Consider the following 21,523-nt stretch of genomic DNA (forward strand, 5'->3'; position numbering starts at 1 on the left):
CTTCCCTGGCTGTAATATAAGCTGATGCTACAGGTTTGCTGATTATTCAATTCTGATGCTAATTGCACTGGTTTCTGTGCTGCCATGTAGTAATTATCTGTATTAATTACTAATCAGCCTTATATTGTGACATTTCTATTCTATGTGTACTGTATATTGTGAGTGGCTCCCTAAGCTCAGTAAGTGACAGCAGCACAGAGCATGTGCAGTGAATCAGCAGAAAAGAAGATGGGGAGCTACTGGGGCATCTTTGGAGACACAGATCTTTACTGCTAAAGGGCTGGGGTTGCATTGGGCTGGTACAGAAGCACAAAACATCATGTACAACATATCCAGCTACTTCTTTAGTTAGGCTTTAGTTCTCCTTTAAATACAGTTTGTGCATGAGGATTAATTGGAGCCTCTAAGTGCCAAGAAATAAAGTCTATGGCAGCTCCCACCAGTATATATAAAATACAGGGAATTAAATATTGATGTTTACGGATGGTTTCATTCTCCCTATTGCTGCAGACTGCACTGCCTTCATGAACCCAGGAGGGAAGCACCAGATTGGGGATGTACAGAACATTACGGTCAGTCAGTTTGCCTGCAACGACCAAGTGGCGGTCTCTGTCCTCTGGACGGCCAATGATATCGGTAAGTCATGCGGGTGAATCTCGCTGGCAGATTCCACACTGGGGTTCATGATTTTTAATGGAACGTTTTAATGGAACGTTGCTTAGAAATTAATTGCTTGGCTAGATTTTAGTTTAGTGTTTGTTTCCCCTTTAACAGGGTTTCATTGGGTCAAGACATTCCATTAGGATATTCTATCAATAGTAGGATAAATACGGTGTATCCAGGTACAGGTATGGGATCCATTATCTGTAAACCCGCTATCCAGAAAGCTCTGAATTATGGAAAGGCTATTTCCCATAGACAATTTAATCCAAATAAGCTAAATGTTTAAAACTGATTTCCTTTTTCTGTGTAATAATAAAACAGTCGCTTGTACTTGATCCCAACTAAGATATAATTAATCCTTATTGGAAGCAAAACCAGCTTATTGGCTTTATTTAATATTTACATGATTTTCTAGTAGACTTAAGGTATGAAGACCCAAATTACAGAAAGATCTGTTATCTGGAAATCCCCAGGTCCTGAGCCTTCTGGATAACAGGTCCCATACCTGTATAATTCTATTTCGGGAACCATGGGTTGTTTTTAACTTGTGTTAATGCGTCTGTCAGGCCAACAGTCTCCTTTGGTTGTCAGTAGAGTCTGAGAACTGTTGGCTGTTATTGGATAGTCCAGATATAAAGTGATGAAGACCCTTAGTATTCACGCTTACACTCTTGCCTTACTATTCAGACCAATAGTCTTGCCTTACTATTCACACTTACACTCTTGCCTTACTATTCACGCTTACACTCTTGCCTTACTATTCACACCAATAATCTTGCCTTACTATTCACGCTTACACTCTTGCCTTACTATTCACACTTACACTCTTGCCTTACTATTCACGCTTACACTCTTGCCTTACTATTCACGCTTACACTCTTGCCTTACTATTCACACTCACACTCTTGCCTTACTATTCACGCTTACACTCTTGCCTTATTATTCACGTTTACACTCTTGCCTTACTATTCACACTCACACTCTTGCCTTACTATTCACGCTTACACTCTTGCCTTACAATTCACGCTTACACTCTTGCCTTATTATTCACGCTTACACTCTTGCCTTACTATTCACGATCACACTCTCGCCTTACTACTTTTGCTTACACTCTTGCCTTACTATTCACACTTACACTCTCGCCTTACTATTCACAATATCCTACAGTTACAGTCTCACTCCCTGAAGTCCCTTCCTTTACTATACACACTATCCCTTACTTATAGCCCTTACCTTATTATATATATATTTTCTAAGTAGTGAGTGCGCACTAGTGATGTGTGGGCTTGTCTGATACCTGCGGGCGATTCGAGCTCTTCGTCCTGCTCTCCCCGACCCCCACCTTACACTGTCGACTTCCGATTTCCACTTTTATAGCCGTGCGTCTGCTCGTTTTGTGACGTCATGGGCCAGGCGGCGCGGGTCGATAAAAGGAATCCAGAAGTTGGGCTCAGGCGGGCGCGGGTGGAGGGAGGGCAGGTTAGGGTCGGGTACGGGGTGGGTTTTACCTGACCCTCACATCACTAGTGCACACCCCTCTTTTTTGAAAACAGATTCAAATAGGTAAAAAGAGAAAGTTCAAACAGAACTCCTTCTAAATCCTTTCTATACCTCCCTATACTCACTGTACTTACAGCTCATTACCCTGACACCATCTTGCCTTACTATACACAGTATCCAGCAAGTACAGCCCAAAAAGGTGATATATCTGTGGGGCCCAGTAAAGGCACATATAAATGATGTTCATGGGTTCCATTAGTAACTCAAGGAATTCCCACCACTGCTCCCAGAATCCCCTGGGGTGGTGCATGATGGGTAATCAATATGTGGCGCCCTCTGCCAGTGAGGCTGAACTGCTGCAACTCTGGCCCAGAGAAGCCGCTTGTTAATCAGTCTGGCTCCTCCCCCTGGAGCCTGTTCTGCCGCTAGGAACCTGGCAGGGGCCACATGTTCTGGCGAATTTAGTTTGATAATGAAAGATCTCCAACTCACGCCCAAACTCCATATTCCAAGTAGAGGTGCCCACTCCTCGCTGGGTCCTGGGCTGAGCAGAAACATCATTAGACATGATCAGTGCGGGGGCCTCTAGTGGCCACTGTGTGATCTGCACGTTTAGACTCTTCTGTTATTGGCGAGAATGATGTCACTGCAGGGGAAGGACTGGCTGACGGCCGCATGGAAAATCCTGTTCAGCATCACTGCGACCAAATGCGTTTGTGTCATTGTGTCTGTCCCTTTCTCTTCTCTGCACTGCTGCTTCTGACTCCTGATACAACTTCCCAATATCCATTCATTCCTCATTCTCACTGGGTTTATAGTTCTGTGTAACTGTCATTGTGTCTGTCCCTTTCTCTTCTCTGCACTGCTGCCTCTGACTCCTGATACAACTTCCCAATATCCATTCATTCCTCATTCTCACTGGGTTTATAGTTCTGTGTAACTGTCATTGTGTCTGTCCCTTTCTCTGCACTGCTGCCTCTGACTCCTGATACAACTTCCCAATATCCATTCATTCCTCATTCTCACTGGGTTTATAGTTCTGTGTAACTGTCATTGTGTCTGTCCCTTTCTCTGCACTGCTGCTTCTGACTCCTGATACAACTTCCCAATATCCATTCATTCCTCATTCTCACTGGGTTTATAGTTCTGTGTAACTGTCATTGTGTCTGTCCCTTTCTCTGCACTGCTGCTTCTGACTCCTGATACAACTTCCCAATATCCATTCATTCCTCATTCTCACTGGGTTTATAGTTCTGTGTAACTGTCATTGTGTCTGTCCCTTTCTCTGCACTGCTGCCTCTGACTCCTGATACAACTTCCCAATATCCATTCATTCCTCATTCTCACTGGGTTTGATTGCTGTTGATAGCAGTGTCTGTCTGGCTGTGTTTATATTCTCTGCACCTCTTGTTCTGATTACTGAAGCAATGTTGCAGAAAGCACCTGATTAACAGGCCTGGAAGGGAACAAACTTTTGCTGCATTGTTGCAATGACATTGACATGTGACCTGCATTAAATTCATTCATTGCGGGTCTGTCTGTATTTAGGCATCGAATACCTGAAAGGCTTCCGGGTGGTGGTGGAAGAGCTGAAGTCCGAGGGGCGATTCTGTCAGCAAATGGTGATGAAGGATCCCAAGCAGCTGAATGTGAACTTCAAAAGAGTTGTAAGTGTGATAATAGACAATTAACTCCCAGCACTCCCGACACCCTTCTACTGCTGTAGGATGTGAGTTGAATTGCCCCTTTGTTGACTTTAATGATAATTATCTGGACCCTGCAAGTGTATTGCCCTTCCTCTCCCGTCTCACAATCACACGGGGCAATTTTAAATGCCGGATCTCCTTCTCCTTTGCAGGTAATGGAAACTCAGCCGTTTATCAACCTGAAATTTGAAACAGATTATTTTGCAAAAATTGTGCCTTTTCCCTCCGCCAGAAATGAAAGTAATTACCATCCGTTCTTCTTCAGGACCCGCAGTAAGTATTTGCCTTTATATGGTCACAGAACAACCCCTCAGTGACTTCTAATATCCTTATCATTTACAGTAGGGGGTACATTATCCCTTATAATACATGAGTGATACTCAGAGTTCCCTGTATAACTCAGCCTGCAGCCTTGTGCCTTTATATGGTCACAGAACAACCCCTCAGTGACTTCTAATATCCTTATCATTTACAGTAGGGGGTACATTATCCCTTATAATACATGAGTGATACTCGGAGTTCCCTGTATAACTCAGCCTGCAGCCTTGTGCCTTTATATGGTCACAGAACAACCCCTCAGTGACTTCTAATATCCTTATCATTTACAGTAGGGGGTACATTATCCCTTATAATACATGAGTGATACTCAGAGTTCCCTGTATAACTCAGCCTGCAGCCTTGTGCCTTTATATGGTCACAGAACAACCCCTCAGTGACTTCTAATATCCTTATCATTTATAGTAGGGGGTACATTGTCCCTTATAATACAGGAAACATACACATAGTTCGTTGACCGTTACAAACGTAGGGAAAAAATATGGCAGTTTTCACACATAGGTACAGTATATACATTTAAATATAGGGAGAAGGAATGTTCTGGGCACACAATAGACTGCACACTCCCTAACAGCCCATTTGGAAACAATCTTATGTGAATTAATATTTAGGGTCAGACTGTTCTCTGGAGCCCCCCAGTGGCTGCGGTTTGTAGTTCGGGTCATGGGAAGGGCCCTAATGATGGGCCACATCCCCTTACAGAAGTCCGTGTGCCTCTCACAGAAACATTACACAGGCGGTTGGGTTAATACCGGGAAGCCTGCGGGGAGTGGGAGGATCTGGCAGGAACATTATTCACGGAAACTTTCCCAGTCCATAAACTCATCCTTTCCACAAGAGGAGAAAAAAAATCTTGGCAGGGCCTGGGGCCCCCAGATCCTTTCATCCTATGAATGTATTGTTTAATATTATCCACAACAAAAATAGAGCCAAGAGCTGGGAGTCCGGCCCTGGTTCTGCCTGATAATAACTGTATTTATTATGGGAGAGCCAGTCCGACATTGCCCAAATGGGGTATTTTATTGTGGCAGGAAGGTAGGTAGACAGACAGGTAGGTAGGTAAGCAGGTAGGCAAAGCACAATTGCCAATGCACGGTTTGCCTTTAAAAATAATTATTACAAAAAAAATGAGGTGTTGGTACCACACTTTGGCCAAAATATGTAAGCTCATGTGCCACGTCAAGGCAGTCGGGTAGGTTGGTAGGTAGGCGGGTAGGTAGGCGGGTAGGTAGGCAGGTAGGTAGGCAGGTAGGTAGGCAGGTAGGCAGTCAGGTAGGTAGTTAGGCAGTCAGGTTGGTAGGCGGGTAGGTAGGCAGTCAGGTTGGTAGGCAGTCGGGTAGGTAGGTAGGCAGTCAGGTTGGTAGTTAGGCGGGTAGGCAGGCAGTCAGGTAGGTAGGGAGGCAGGTAGGTAGGCGGGTAAATTGGATAGAAGTCACTGTGCAACAAATAGTTGTCTTATATCTGTAAGTCCTGGGGGCTGTCCCTCATCTACCTCCCATGCAGCTTTACTGGCATTTAGGGGGTTAAGCCAGTTCTGCAGAAGCCAAGCTGCAATGGGTCAGGGTCCATGTCAGTATCAGAACCTAATCCCCCCCCCCCACACACACACACACTTTCTTACTATCAGAAGCAAAGTAGGGATAAATAGATGCTTTGTAGTCTGGCAGCGGTATCCCTTTAAGAGTAATAAGTATGTATGAGTATTAATATACTAATGGTTACCCCCTGTGTTTGTCTTTCAGCCTGTGAGTCTTTGTTGCAGCCGGACAGTCTGACCTGCAGGCCATGTAAGTAACCAGTAAAGGGCCACTAGCCGATGGGGGGGGGGGGCAGAGTCCATTATTGGGGCCCAATAAATCAGGGGGGAACTGGAGATGTTTGGGGGTATTGTGGTGGGATTTGGAGGATTGGGGTGTGGCTCTAAACCAGTATTCCATTACCCCCTGCCAATGGCTCTGCCCGTCTCCCTCTCACTCTTCCCTCTGTCGCACCTCAGACTGGAAACCAAAAAACGTCAGCGTCACCCAACAGGGCGTCAACATGCAGGTGTCCTTTGACCGCGCCCCTCGGAATTTCGGTTTTAACTCTTATTCCGTCAACTACAAACTGAAGCACGAGGGCTCCTTTAAACAGAAGATCTGCCGGCAGGTGAGTCTTTTATCCCGCACAGCGTATCCGTCTGCATTGCTGGTTGTGACTCTTGAAGCAATGTAGCCGATAGCAGTCCTGGATGGGAAACTGCCTTCTGCTGCCTGGTTTGGACCAAGCAGAGAACAGAAATGGAAATTCTGCTTTCAGTGGCAAGTGCATTGATACCTACTCTTTGGCACTGCAAGGGTGGCACCGTTTGGGGAGGGGAGTGGCATTCGGGGACTGGTGCCAAATTCTAAGAGCCTAAGTGATTGCTTCTTGTTTTTAATGGGGGTCTTTGTGTTGCAGCTATGCATGGAGAACTGACAGTGCCAAGGCTCAGGGAATAAGAGACTCTTGTATCCAAATTGAATCATTTCCCATGTATTTTTAAAGTAACCGGGTTTTGTTTACTCTGCCTTTTGCTAAGCTTTCTTATCTCTTCCTCTTTGCTCAGTACAATTTACTTTTCCATTATGTCTGCAGGTCCTGAACACGGACTACACCAAATGCCTCATCCAGAACGTCTCCCCCGGGGAATATGTTATTGAGGTAATTAAAGGGAAACTTAACCGTCACAGCAAGTTGTCCTTATATAAAAGCTCCATGTTTCCTATTGCCGAGGAAGCTTAAGAGGTCAGGTTGCAGGGAATGTTGGCGTCAACCACAACTCCCAGTAGCCTGGGTGACGGTACCCTGACTCCCAGCAGCCGTAATCCTTCTCATTGGCAGTGCCGACCGTACATTAAAAAGATCTTTTTCTCTGCGCAGCTCGTGGACGACACCAACACGACGAGGAAGTTCATGCACTACTCGCTGAAACCAGGCAAGTCAATGGGGCCCAACTCATGGAAATAATGGGAAACCACGAGATTTAACTACAACACTGACAATTTCATACATTTTCTCATGGAGAGTAAAGGGTTTGTCTCCCCATTGTGCAAAGCAGAGGTTTAACTCTTTCTCTCTTTCCAACAGTGCATTCCCCTTGGGCCGGCCCAATACGAGCCATCGCCATTACTGTACCCCTGGTCATTATATCTGCCTTTGCCACTTTATTCACCGTCATGTGCCGCAGGAAGCAGCAAGGTATGTGCAGATAGCACTGCATGCTGGAACCCTTATAAATCAGCTGCACCCCCAGACTGTACTGTCTCTAAGGGAAGCAATGTGGCAGCTCCTACCTGCGTGTCACTTGCTTCATACCTCACATGTCTTTGTGTTTCAACCAGAAAACATTTATTCACACCTGGACGAAGAGAGTTCGGAATCTTCTACCTACGCAGGGAGTCTCCACGTGGAGAAGCCGCGGCCGCGCCCCCGAGTCTTTCTCTGCTACTCCAGTAAAGATTGTCAGAAGCACATTAATGTCATCCAGTGTTTTGCCTATTTCCTACAGGATTTCTGCGGGTGCGAGGTAAGATGCCTTTTCTCCTAAATAAGTGATACTCCCAAGTTCCCTGTATAACTCAGCCTGCAGCCTTGTGCCTTTATATGGTCACAGAACAACCCCTCGGTGACTTCTAATATCCTTATCATTTACAGTAGGGGGTACATTATCCCTTATAATACATGAGTGATACTCAGAGTCCCCTGTATAACTCAGCCTGCAGCCTTGTGCCTTTATATGGTCACAGAACAACCCCTCAGTGACTTCTAATATCCTTATCATTTACAGTAGGGGGTACATTATCCCTTATAATACATGAGTGATACTCGGAGTTCCCTGTATAACTCAGCCTGCAGCCTTGTGCCTTTATATGGTCACAGAACAACCCCTCAGTGACTTCTAATATCCTTATCATTTACAGTAGGGGGTACATTATCCCTTATAATACATGAGTGATACTCGGAGTTCCCTGTATAACTCAGCCTGCAGCCTTGTGCCTTTATATGGTCACAGAACAACCCCTCAGTGACTTCTAATATCCTTATCATTTATTGTAGGGGGTACGTTATCCCTTATAATACATGAGTGATACTCATGCTCAGCTTTGCTACGTAGCTTGCCACCGTTTGTTTGTATGAAACACTTGATAAGTTAAGGGCAGGTAAGTGCCAGGCAGTGTCCTTTTGACTCCATAGCAGAGCTGGCAAATAACTGGCACAAACTGATAGTAACGTTAGTGATACCATTTGATGTAATATTGAGCTCATGGCCTGGACAGAATGAAAAAGTTTTCTTGTTATAACTATTGAACCTGTGCGCCCTCTAGTGTTAGCAAGTGGAAGTGCTTCATTCTACTGCTTTCCAGTTTCTCATTTGATCTCACTGACCCCAGAGAACAAGTCATTTGTTTCAATGGAAAATTGTATCCGGGATGACTTGAATAGAATCATGAGCTATTAAAAAAAAAATATCCTTTAAAGGGGTGACTCAGCTTTAAGTTAACTTTGAGTATGTTCTAGAAAGTCCTGTTCCTAGCAGCTTTGCAGTTGGTCTCCATTTGCTGAAGTAGTAGTGGGGGCTGCAGGAAGGTGCTCAGTAAATGGGGCCCAGTTACATTATTTCTGTTTTGTTGTGAAGGTTTCGCTGGATCTCTGGGAGAACCTGAAGATCTGTAAGGACGGGCAGCGCGAGTGGCTGAAGCACAAGATCCGAGATTCCCACTATATCATCATCGTCTGCTCCAAGGGTCTCAAGTACTTTGTGGAGAGGAAAAATCGGAAGCACAAGGGGGCTCCCCCCGAGGCCGGGAATGGGGAGATCTTTGTCAGCGCCATGGCGATGATCGGCGAGAAACTGAGCGCTGCCGGGGGCGAGGGGAACCCCGAGGAACTTGGGAAATACATCAGCGTCTATTTCGATTACTCGTCGGACTCGGACATTCCGGGAATCCTGGATAAAAGCAAGAAGTACAAACTGATGGACCACCTGCCCCAGCTCTACTACCACCTTTACTCCAAGGAGCTGCAGGACCCCGAGCAGTATCCTAGCAACATCAGCAAGCGCAACTACTTCCGCAGCAAGGCCGGCCGCTCGCTCTACATCGCAATCTGCAACATGCACCAGTTCATCGACCAGCAACCCGACTGGTTTGAGAAGCAGCACCTCCCGTCCCACTCCCCCACCCTCCACTTCCAGGAGCCCCTCATGGACAAGTTCGACTCCGGGCTGGTGCTCAACGATGTGATGGGGAAACAGGTGGTGGAAACCGACCTCTCCGATAAAATAGACATTGTGCCGCCAGCCAGCGCTCAGAATAAAAGCGACAGGGAAGAGTCGGAGGTGCCAGATGCAGCACCAAGTGTAAGCTCCGCCCTACAGCCTGTGTTACATTCTGTTAAAGCCGTCACTCAGGCCGACATGCCCAGGGATTCTGGGATATACGACTCGTCCGTCCCTTCCTCTGAACTCTCACTGCCTTTAATGGACGGACTGTTGGCAGATCAGGCAGAAACGTCGTCCATTACGGAGAGCGTCTCTTCTTCTTCAGGACTAGGTATGATCAATTGAACATATGTTGATTCCTGCACTGCTGGTTGTGGCTCCCTGAAACGATGTAGCAAAAGCCAGAGAAGCGACTTTTGGTACATTGAGGAAGAATATGAAGTAATGTGGCATTAAAGGGAAAATATTTTTTTTCCTCTCCAACCAGTCCTTAATACACCTTTAATCCCCAAGGTCCTTTTTGGGGATACCAATAAATAAAATAAATAATTTAAAGGAGAAGGAAAGGCCGAAACTAAGTAAGCCTTATCTGAAAGGTGCATCTAAATACACCAGTAAACCCTAAAAAGTAATGCTGCTCTGAGTCCTCTGTCAAAAGAAACAGCACATTTCTTTCCTTCTATTGTGTACTCATGGGCTTCTGTATCAGACTTCCTGAGTACCCGAGTAAACAGCTCTAGAAACTCTGTTTGTTTAGGATAGCAGCTGCCATAGTAGCTTGGTGTGACATCACTTCCTGCCTGAGTCTCTCCCTGCTCACTCCTAGCTCTGGGCTCAGATTACAGCAGGGAGGGAGAGAAGAGCAAACTGAGCATGCTCAAGCCCTAGCCCTGGAGGTTTAAGCTGAAAACAGTTAGTCTGATACAGAAGCCCATGAGTACACAATAGAAGGAAAAAAATGTGCTATTTCTTTTGATAGAGGACTCAGAGCAGCATTACTTTGAGGCAGTGTCGGACTGGCCCACTGGGATACCAGGAAAACTCCCGGTGGGCCCAGGTGTCAGTGGGCCCTTGTGCTGCTAACCATTTGGCCTATTTCATGGTCATTCCCTATTTATTTATGAGAACAAAGAGGCTTAATAATAGAAGAATATATTAAAGTATGTAGAGAAAATAGACTAGGAGTATAAAGAGGTTGAGTGAGGAAAGGAGGAATAATAGTTTGGAAAGCGGGCCCACGGTCTAAAGTTTTCTGGTGGGCCCTGGCATCCCAGTCCGACACTGCTTTGAGAGTTTACTGGTGTATTTATATAGACCCTTCTGCTAAAGCTTACTTACTTTTAACCTTTCCTTCTCCTTTAAGAGGTGTAATTAAAAACCAAGTTGATGTATAAATATCATGATTTTATTGATCCTGCTGACAATTCTTAATCAATTAAAAACCTGGCCAACGAGGACCCAAATTTAATAAATACAAATTCATAAAAATAAAACAAAGGTCACTTATTTACAAATTATAAAAAAGAAATTCCCTTATGGATTCTCCTTCAGGATAGATTACAGCTAGGCAAAGTCTTTGTGAAAGTTATAGTTCTCCAAAGATAAGTCAATATCCACAATATTTTGAAAATTGGAGAAAGAGGTAAAGAGTACTCCTCTAAAAACGTGTTCTCGAGTGCTATTATACACAGGGGATGCGCAAAGTTATTTACGGGGCAAAGGGTATATTGGGGCATCCCCCACCCTCTTTTAAGCACACGTTTCCCCCCCCTCCCAAACAAATGGGCTGATCTCACCAGATCCTGTGTTCCGGTTTTTAATATGGCACAATAATGCGCCTTTGCTCTGTGCAGAATCACTTGGCGCCAGTACAGTTATGCGCTCAGTAGAGACTCCACTTAGAAAAGTTTTTTTTTTTTGGGTGAAGTTTCCCTTTAATAACAATGTTGTGTCCCGGGATTGATGACACCGGCTGATGTGTTGCTTTCTATTCCAGGAGAGGAGGAGCCGTCAATCCCCAAATCCGTGGTGTACGGAATCTGCAAAGCGGATCTGCACCTTCACACAGAGGAACTCCAGGCCATCGCACCCTTGTAGCCCATTCCGGTTTCTTGGTCCAGTCCTTTCCCTGTATGGGACAGGGTGCCCCGCCCCGGCAGGGAAGAGGTTAATATGCACTGCCACTTTAAAAAGGCGAGAGCCCAGGATTTGTGTATAAGGGCGGGATGTGACTGCTGAGCCTGAACCTACTTGAATGAACAAATCTGACCCTTCTGCCCGGTGACTGTGATTGGGCGAAACCTGCCGGGCATGAGAAGCACAAATTAAGCATTTAATTATTATGGGGTGCACGGTGCGTCTGCTGTATCACTTTAGGGGCCCCAACATCCAGAAGAAGGGCTGTAACAAGTCTGATATTGTGCATTTAAACTGGCAGCTCAAGTACTCAAGAGGTTCTGCAGCAGCTGATTTCCCTGCCTGGTGCCGGGGCCAGTGATGGACACAAACAATGGTACAATCATGGGAGAACTTTATATCGGAGCAGCAACTGGAACGTGGTGTTTGGTCCTAACGCTCATCATGAGTCGGACCCTCGGCCCCAGCCCCCTCCCAGCCATGCGCTTCTCACAGCGGCCAATCAGAAGTGCAGCTAAGGTTGGATTGATATAAATGCCCCGGGTGCATAGAGTGAGACGCTAGATGTTATGTCTGCCCCCGCAGGCCAGAGCAGGTATTACATGGCATTTTACAGTATATACTGGTTATGCACAAATATACAGTCAATAGGTGGTGTAGAACTATCTGCATACCCAGTATATACTGTATTTGGGTTACTGATTGTGGGGGTACCCTTGGGTTATTTGCACCTCTAGGAAAGAATCTTTTCAAAAAAAGTTTTATTCTTGCTGCTGTGCCCTCTATTGATCTGTATTATTACATGCCATTCAGTGAAACCAGAATTCACTCGCTATTTGCCCTTGAAATGGGCGGCGACTGTTAAACATTCGTGGTGCTGTTTGTCTTTCCACAACATTATCTCCTTCCTAATCCCGGTGCCTTATTTACTGAAACCATCGAGTGTCAGCCCTGTGGTCCTGATACTTACGAGTAACAACCATTAAGCCTCTATAGAATGAGGTTCAACGACCCCCCTCCCATTGCAGTTTCCTAGCGCTGGTCACTGGGAAGACTCCACTTCTGGGACAATAAGAGGGACCAGCTGTTAACAAGCAGCCAGATATTAGGGCTTCTTACATTCACCCCCTTTTGGACTTCATTAAAGGGCATATAAAGGCAAAAAAACAAAATCCCATTTTTACTTTCTTTAATAAAAAAAAAACCTATCGCCAATATACTTTAATTAAAAAATGTCTACCGTTTTTATAAGAAGCCTGACTGTATGCAGTGAAATTCTCCCTTCATTTACTGCTGTGGATTGGAATTGTCAGACAGTCCCTAACTGCTCTGCAGGGAAACAATCATACTTATGAACAGCAGGGGGAGCCCCCGTCTTACTTCCCAGCCATGCAGAACTCAAGCAGCTTTGTTTGTTTCCCTGTAGAGCAGTCGGCGACTGTGTAGAGATTTGTATTGGATTTTATTTTTGCCTTTACAACCCCTTTACTGTTTCCAACTCCAGCTGCAGTAAAAGATCATGGAGCCAGATATAAACAGATAAACTGGGATTCTATTTGGAGGATTATTTTGCTGCAGCCACTGGTTCTGCAGAGTTGGAGAAAGTTTGTATTAAACAATACAAAAACTATAAAATCCACATTAGATTACATGACAACACAGGACCCAGTGCAGTCTGTATATTCTGATTATTAATCAGTCTTGCTGTATCGGCTTCTGGCAGATATTATTTGACTTGTGCTGTTTTGATCATTTATGATGATCCCGAAGCAGCCCAGACCACACTGAGCATGTGCACAGTCTTGGTCTTGCAGAGATGTATAACAAAGTTATAAGATGGTGACCCCCTGTGGCCAACTTTAAAAGCATAAATCATTTGTTTGATTAGGCTTATGGTGCAGAAAGTTAATTTTTATGTTTAGTATACAAAATACAGCATTTCTAGCCTTATTTTATTTTAGACTTTATTTCCCCTTTAAGGGGAAAATACCTTAGTACCCTTGTCTTCCAGTTAAATTCCTTCTAATGCCTTCTATAAAACAATGTGCACCCGCCTGGATACTGTACCAATCTGCAATCTTGAGTTTTTGCCCTTGTGGTTAAACTACAGCTCTCAGCATCCCCCATCAGCCTGACTATTTCTGCCACAAAATCAATACTAAGTGCCTATTACTGAATGTGCATTTCCAGGGAGCAGTCACCTGGGGGCCCTATACCCACATCCACTTATTGTAGAACACAAGGAAGATTCAAGTTTATGTCAATCACAGATTTGTGACTCTTCTTTTGCTTTTTGGGGCCAGACCACCCAGGTATAAAGAGACTTAAAGAACACGTTCACCTTTACTTACATTTTGAACTAAAACTGTTCTATAATTCTGCAGTTTGGAATTTAACTCTGCTGTCTGGTTGCTAAGCCCTCTAACGCTGGTAACCAGGCTGGTTAGAAAAATCGAAGCAATAAAAGAACAAATAATTCTTGTTACTGGGCTTTTACTTTATGGTTGCTGGGATAAGTGACCTTGGCAACCAGGTAGAGCTGGAAACAGACTTAAAAACTGATATTTAAAGGGGAGGTAAGATTTTATGTAAATATTGTAGTTCGTTCCATTTACCCGAGAGGCGGTAGCGAGTCTCTGTGCCACGTAGAGAGTTATTTTATAAATGAGATTATATCTGATATTTCATTATTGCAACAATGTACTGTTTTATGGTACCGACTTATTGTACAATAAATGTCACTTCTTTCTTAGCTCTGTCTCTGCCATTGTTATTTATAGTCCCGGGGTATCTGGGCGGGATTTCGGGGGCCCCCCAGGCATGAATCTCAGATGTACAACCTGCAGCCCTTCACTGGATGTTGGACTATAACTCCCTGCTAGTCTCCTGAGATGCTGAGGGTTAACTGGAGGTATATTCTGAGTATATTCAGCTATTATAATATGGGGGGGTTTATGCCCCTAACTTTGCTGCTATAACCCTGGTGCTTCTGGGAAGGTCCCACTACATGTTGGAACATTGTTGCTGGGAGTTGTTGCTGGGAGTTGCTTCCATTTAGCCACAAGAGCATTAATGAGGTCTGGCACTGATGTTGGGGATCAGACTCACAGTCAGGGTTCCAATTTATCCCACAGGGGTTCAGTTGGGTTGCGCTTCTTTAGCTGCTATAACTACCCCGGTGCTTTTAGGGATTGTCCCACTAGATCAGGGGTCCCCAACCTTTTTTACCTGTGAGCCACATGCAAATGTAAGAAGAGTTGGGGAGCAACACAAGTATGTAAAAGTCCGTTGGATGCCAAAAAAAAGGCTGTGATTGGCCATTTGGTAGCCTCTATGCCCTTGGCAGCCTACAGGAGGCTCTGCTTGGCACAATACTTAGTTTTTATGCAATTAAAACTTGCCTCCAAGCCTGGAATTCAACAATAATCACCTGCTTTGAGGACACCGAGAGCAACATCCAAGGGGTTGGGGAGCAACATGTTACTCGCGAGCTACTGGTTGGGATCACCGCACTAGATGTTGGAACATTGTTACTGGGAGTTGTTACTGGGAGTTGCTTCCATTCAGCCACAAGAGCATTAGTGAGGTTGGGCACTGATGTTGGGGATCAGGCTCACAGTGGGGTTCCAGTTCATCCCATAGGGTTTCATTTGGGTTGCGCTTCTTTCGCTGCTATAACTGCCCCAGTGCTTCTGGGTAAGTTTCCACTAGATGTTGGAACATTGTTACTGGGAGTTGTTACTGGGAGTTGCTTCCATTCAGCCACAAGAGCATTAGTGAGGTTGGGCACTGATGTTGGGGATCAGGCTCACAGTGGGGTTCCAGTTCATCCCATAGGGTTTCATTTGGGTTGCGCTTCTTTCGCTGCTATAACTGCCCCAGTGCTTCTGGGTAAGTTTCCACTAGATGTTGGAACATTGTTACTGGGAGTTGTTGCTGGGAGTTGTTTCCATTCAGCCACAAGAGTATTATTGAGGTTGGGCACTGATGTTGGGGATCAGACTCACAGTCGGGGTTCCAGTTCAATCCACAGGGGTTCAGTTGAGGTCATGCTCCTCCCATCTGAGCAAACCCATTCTGTATGGACCAGGCTCTGTGCATGGGACATTATTGTGCTGAAACAGGGAAGGGCCTTCCCCAAACTGTTGAACAAAGTAGGAAGCAGGGAATTGTCCAGAATGTCATTGTACTTCCAGAGAGAGTTTGGGACCCAGCAGGGAGGGTTGTGACTCAGTACCCGGTATTACAATTTAAATGCTCATGACTGGTGGACAGACAAGCCATTAAAATTATGTTATTTAAAGCAATTTTAATAAACTACTATAAAACAATAAAAAACAGTTATAGTTTTTATAAGATGATAAATCTATTTCCAGACCTCCTATGTCCTGTGGCACAATAGAACCCAAAGGTCCATCTACTCCCCCAGCCTCAAGGGGCATTGGATTCTCATCTGATATTGAAAACTGCTTTCCTGTTGCTATGGTCAGCGACACCCCGGCAACCAGGGCCACGTTGATCTATTTACAGGATTTGCCCGAGGACTAGGAGGGAAGTCATTAGGAGCAGTAAATGCGAGTCAGCGCGTGGAGCGTCCCAAAGACACATGAGGTTAGGGAGAGTCAAGAAATATGGGTGGCTCCTGTGTGGCCCTTTGGCTGAGAAGGCAGCAGGGAGTTGCAGCTAAAGTAACATTTATAGAGCTCTAGTATAGGGACTGCAATAGAGTGTCATCCATATTCCCAAACCCATGGACACAGCAAATCCCTGACTGGTGGAGGACCCTGACTGATGTACAATATAAATATAATATTCTAGTTCTCTAATCAACCACTAGCAAACATTCTAATTCTGTGATTGGTTACTAGCTTGCCAAGCCCTGAGAACACTGTCAGTGCTCTGATTGGCTAAACTGTGTGCATACTAGTGCTCTGATTGGCTACGCGATTTGCACTAATGCTCTGATTGTCTACGCGTTGTGCCCTAGTGCTCTGATTGGCCACGCTGTGTGCATATTAGTGCTTTGATTGGCTGCGCTGTGTACATACTAATGCTCTGATTGGCTACGCTGTGTGCATACTAGTGCTCTGATTGGCTACGATGTGTGCATCCTAGTTCTCTGATTGGCTACCTGTCCTGTGTCCATACTAGTGCTCTGATTGGCTACCTGTCCTGTGTGCATACTAGTGCTCTGATTGGCTACCTGTCCTGTGTGCATATTAGTGCTCTGATTGGCTACCTGTCCTGTGTGCATACTAGTGCTCTGATTGGCTACCTGTCCTGTGTGCATATTAGTGCTTTGGTTGGCTACCTGTCCTGTGTGCATACTAGTGCTCTGATTGGCTACCTGTCCTGTGTGCATATTAGTGCTTTGGTTGGCTACCTGTCCTGTGTGCATACTAGTGCTCTGATTGGCTACCTGTCCTGTGTGCATACTAGTGCTCTGATTGGCTACGCTGTGTGCCCTACAGGATTCTCTATAATAATTCTAATGTTCTGATTGGCTACAGCTTGGTTTTGGCTTGTCCCATGTGGACATACCCCTGATCCCTGCTCCCAGGTGATAATGTAGATGCTCTGGGGCCCCTGTATCAGTTTTCCAGCTCATTATTAATAGGTAATGTCTGCGGCTGCTTGTTCAGCTTTTTGTTGTGAGATCACATTTCCTCCTTTGTCCTGACCCCGCTCCTGATTCCCTGGGCACGTGCCCCTACATGCCGTCTCCTGTACCAATCTTGTCTCTGTTTAGGGGCCACTCCAGCATAGAAATGTGCCGGGGGCTCACAGTATCCAGATGGGGGGAGTTGTGTCAGTAACTTTATTCTGCACACAATTATTATACATTATTATCATACACACCATTACTATACACCACCTAGTGCCAACCTCACACACACGGCCTGTGCCTGGGAACATGTGACCACAACAACTGCCAACTGAAACAATAGCTGGGGCTGGTCTGGAGGTTTTGCAATTGGACCGGTTGTGTTGCTCATGAGTATCATACAATGAGATCAAGGCCAAAGAACTGACATTAAAGTGTTCTGTCAGTTTAATTACTGCAATTAGACCCAGTCTTGCTAAGTGGCTCTATGGAGATTATGTATCTTTACCTTGTATCTCATCAACATATATAGAAAAAGCTGTTCCTGCTGAATTGTGCTTAGTACAGGGAATACCTATGCTGCCATAGTTTTATGGGATCTCTCTGTACAGACTATGAGCAAACTTAGGGGCTGTTCCTGCTGAATTGTGCTTAGTACAGGGAATACCTATGCTGCCATAGTTTTATGGGATCTCTCTGTACAGACTATGAGCAAACTTAGGGGACTGTTCCTGCTGAATTGTGCTTAGTACAGGGAATACCTATGATGCCATAGTTTTATGGGATCTCTCTGTACAGACTATGACTAAACTTAGGGACTGTTCCTGCTGAATTGTGCTTAGTACAGGGGAATACCTATGCTGCCATAGTTTTATGGGATCTCTCTGTACAGATTATGAGCAGATTTAGGGGACTGTTCCTGCTGAATTGTGTTTAGTACAGGGAATACCTATGCTGCTATAGTTTTATGGGATCTCTCTGTACAGATTATGAGCAAATTTAGGGGACTGTTCCTGCTGAATTGTGCTTAGTACAGGGAATACCTATGCTGCCATAGTTTTATGGGATCTCTCTGTACAGACTATGACCAAACTTAGGGACTGTTCCTGCTGAATTGTGCTTAGTACAGGGGAATACCTATGATGCCATAGTTTTATGGGATCTCTCTGTACAGACTATGAGCAGCGCCGATCGGCGCCTTTATGCCGCCTGAGGCGGCCTTCCATTGCCGCCCCGACCCCTCCTCACGGCGCTCACATTTTCTGCGCAGGAGGGGGTCGGGGCGCTGCACGACGCTAGTGCAGAGAGCGCAATTGCGCTCTCTGCACTAGAAGAGCCGAATTTCCGGGTTGAAAACCGGAAATTCGGCTCTTAGTTACCAGGAGCGGCATTTTTGCCGCCCCTGGTAACCAGGGGGGCGCTGCCGCCTGAGGCGAGTGTCTCAACTCGCCTCATTGGTGGAGCGCCCCTGACTATGAGCAAACTTAGGGGACTGTTCCTGCTGAATTGTGCTTAGTACAGGGAATACCTATGCTGCCATAGTTTTATGGGATCTCTCTGTACAGACTATGAGCAAACTTAGGGGACTGTTCCTGCTGAATTGTGCTTAGTACAGGGAATACCTATGCTGCCATAGTTTAATGGGATCTCTCTGTACAGACTATTAGCAAACTTAGGGGACTGTTCCTGCTGAATTGTGCTTAGTACAGGGGAATACCTATATATATATATATATATATATATATATATATATATATATATATATATATATATATATATATATATATATATATCCTTAGGTTATACACAATGTCCCTTGGTCACTAGGGTGTATAAAGTCAGTAATATTAGAAATGATAAGGAAGGTGGAGCATGTACAGAGTTTTGGAGACCTAAAGCTTTCAGCTGTCATTAGGGTGCGGGGAGTTGCAGGGGCTGCAGTCTGTATATGACTAATGAATATTCTATATATAAATGTAATGATTACACAGTATAATAAGTTTGTAGCTAGTGGCACAGACATTGCAGGGGAATCAGGGGGGGCACAAGCAGCTGTTGGTGGAACATTTGTTGGTTTTTGGTAAGAGAACCCCCTGCACTGCTGCTCATCCCACCAATGTGTCACCAGGGAATGGAAACTATATCCTATTTATTATTAGATTTCTCCTCCGATTTCTTCTCTAATCTCTGCCCGTTACTCCCCGTATCTGCATCTTGCTATGAACTCTGGGTAGGTGGGGGCCGGATCTGATCACATGATTGAATTCTTCTGGTTGTATAAGGGGTTATATATTATTTTCTAACCCCATCCACTCTATACATTGCTTCTGGGCAAACATTAACTCTTTACTCCTTATTTACTAAATAAGTGCAAAGTACAATCATGCTTTTTACCCACGATGCAACATTCCTTCCTACTCCTAGAATTCCAGTGCAACTGTGCGCCAGATGCTGCAAAGATTTGTACCAGTTACTAAATGACAGTTGAGCAGCGGCAGGACGAGGCTGGTCAAATACTGAACACCCATAGGTGAAACCTGCAAAGGGAGACCCACCCATCTGCTGGTCTGGATATAGGGAGCCTGTATTATAGATGTGCATAAGTAATAACACTGGGTGGTGTTTAAATGGGGGTGACTCCTTTAAAACACCAGACTACAGAAAATATTTAGCAGTAGTCAGCTGTCCTCCAGCCAAGACTCCACTTCCCACTAGTGATGGGCGAATCTATGGCGAAAAATTTGAATTCGCCCATCACTACTTCCCACAATGCCTTGCATGTTTCCTGATGAACAGACCTGAGAAGTGTGCAAGGCTTTGTGGGAAGTGGAGTTTTGGTAGCAGTAGCAGTCAGGACCAGCAGTGGAAGAGACTGACAGTGACAGGCAATAGTAATGATACTATAATCCCAGTGAGAATAAGGCAGTGGCGGACTTGGGGGTTCTGGGGCTGCCACATCAGGGGCCCTCACCTCCCCCCGAGCTCTGTACCCCCTCCATCAACTCATTGAGCCCCCCGTCCCAGCCGCAAACCCCCATATCCTGCCCACATCCCCACCAGCATGACCCTGCTTTTCATCAATTGGGTCGCAGAGAGGGGTCAGAACTATAAACCCAGTGAGAATGAGGAATGAATGGATATTGGGAAGTTGTATCAGGAGTCAGAGGCAGCAGTGCAGAGAAAGGGACAGACACAATGACAGTTACACAGAACTATAAACCCAGTGAGAATGAGGAATGAATGGATATTGGGAAGTTGTATCAGGAGTCAGAGGCAGCAGTGCAGAGAAAGGGACAGACACAATGACAGTTACACAGAACTATAAACCCAGTGAGAATGAGGAATGAATGGATATTGGGAAGTTGTATCAGGAGTCAGAGGCAGCAGTGCAGAGAAGAGAAAGGGACAGACACAATGACAGTTACACAGAACTATAAACCCAGTGAGAATGAGGAATGAATGGATATTGGGAAGTTGTATCAGGAGTCAGAAGCAGCAGTGCAGAGAAAGGGACAGACACAATGACAGTTACACAGAACTATAAACCCAGTGAGAATGAGGAATGAATGGATATTGGGAAGTTGTATCAGGAGTCAGAAGCAGCAGTGCAGAGAAGAGAAAGGGACAAACACAATGACAGTTACACAGAACTATAAACCCAGTGAGAATGAGGAATGAATGGATATTGGGAAGTTGTATCAGGAGTCAGAGGCAGCAGTGCAGAGAAAGGGACAGACACAATGACAGTTACACAGAACTATAAACCCAGTGAGAATGAGGAATGAATGGATATTGGGAAGTTGTATCAGGAGTCAGAGGCAGCAGTGCAGAGAAGAGAAAGGGACAGACACAATGACAGTTACACAGAACTATAAACCCAGTGAGAATGAGGAATGAATGGATATTGGGAAGTTGTATCAGGAGTCAGAAGCAGCAGTGCAGAGAAAGGGACAGACACAATGACAGTTACACAGAACTATAAACCCAGTGAGAATGAGGAATGAATGGATATTGGGAAGTTGTTTAGAATCAGCTTTTCAGTTGGGTGAATTTCCCCTTTAAATCAGTGTGTTTAGTTGTTCGGGAGTTGCAGCTGATTGTGAATGTGACATTTCTATGAGAAGCTTTAGGGATGGAGGGGAAGTTGCAGGACTGATGGAGAGCTCAGATCCCCATTTATCAGTCAGAGGGATCCAGGGAAGTGGAGGGTCGCAGACCCGGGAATAGGGGAGGGGATTGGCGGAGGGAGGAGCCTCGGGGAGAGGAGCCGGGAGGGAGGAGGAGTCAGCGCGGTTCGGACAGAGATTCGGCACAAGAGATCAGTGCGCACAACTG

The 21,523-nt window shown here is 45.3% G+C and overlaps 1 protein-coding gene across 6 annotated transcripts in view; it reads left to right on the forward strand.

The window, feature by feature from the left end:
• Positions 1–12,734, forward strand: part of il17rd.L (interleukin 17 receptor D L homeolog) — a 51,474-nt gene extending 38,740 nt beyond the window's left edge. For 3 of the 6 annotated variants that reach the window (XM_041590950.1, XM_041590952.1, XM_041590948.1), the window contains 11 exons: positions 505–636; positions 3,712–3,830; positions 4,022–4,142; positions 5,948–5,992; positions 6,202–6,353; positions 6,822–6,887; positions 7,107–7,161; positions 7,314–7,424; positions 7,568–7,752; positions 8,863–9,778; positions 11,444–12,734. In XM_041590950.1, the coding sequence (XP_041446884.1) occupies positions 505–636; positions 3,712–3,830; positions 4,022–4,142; positions 5,948–5,992; positions 6,202–6,353; positions 6,822–6,887; positions 7,107–7,161; positions 7,314–7,424; positions 7,568–7,752; positions 8,863–9,778; positions 11,444–11,544 (2,003 nt within the window). In that variant the 3' untranslated portion in view covers positions 11,545–12,734. The remainder of the gene's footprint in view (positions 1–504; positions 637–3,711; positions 3,831–4,021; positions 4,143–5,947; positions 5,993–6,201; positions 6,354–6,821; positions 6,888–7,106; positions 7,162–7,313; positions 7,425–7,567; positions 7,753–8,862; positions 9,779–11,443) is intronic. The other 3 variants (XM_041590951.1, XM_041590954.1, XM_041590949.1) reach the window with 1 other exon arrangement.
• Positions 12,735–21,523: the final 8,789 nt, after the last annotated feature.

The sequence above is a fragment of the Xenopus laevis genome, chromosome 4L (assembly GCF_017654675.1).
Source record: "Xenopus laevis strain J_2021 chromosome 4L, Xenopus_laevis_v10.1, whole genome shotgun sequence".
Classification (NCBI taxonomy): domain Eukaryota; kingdom Metazoa; phylum Chordata; class Amphibia; order Anura; family Pipidae; genus Xenopus; species Xenopus laevis.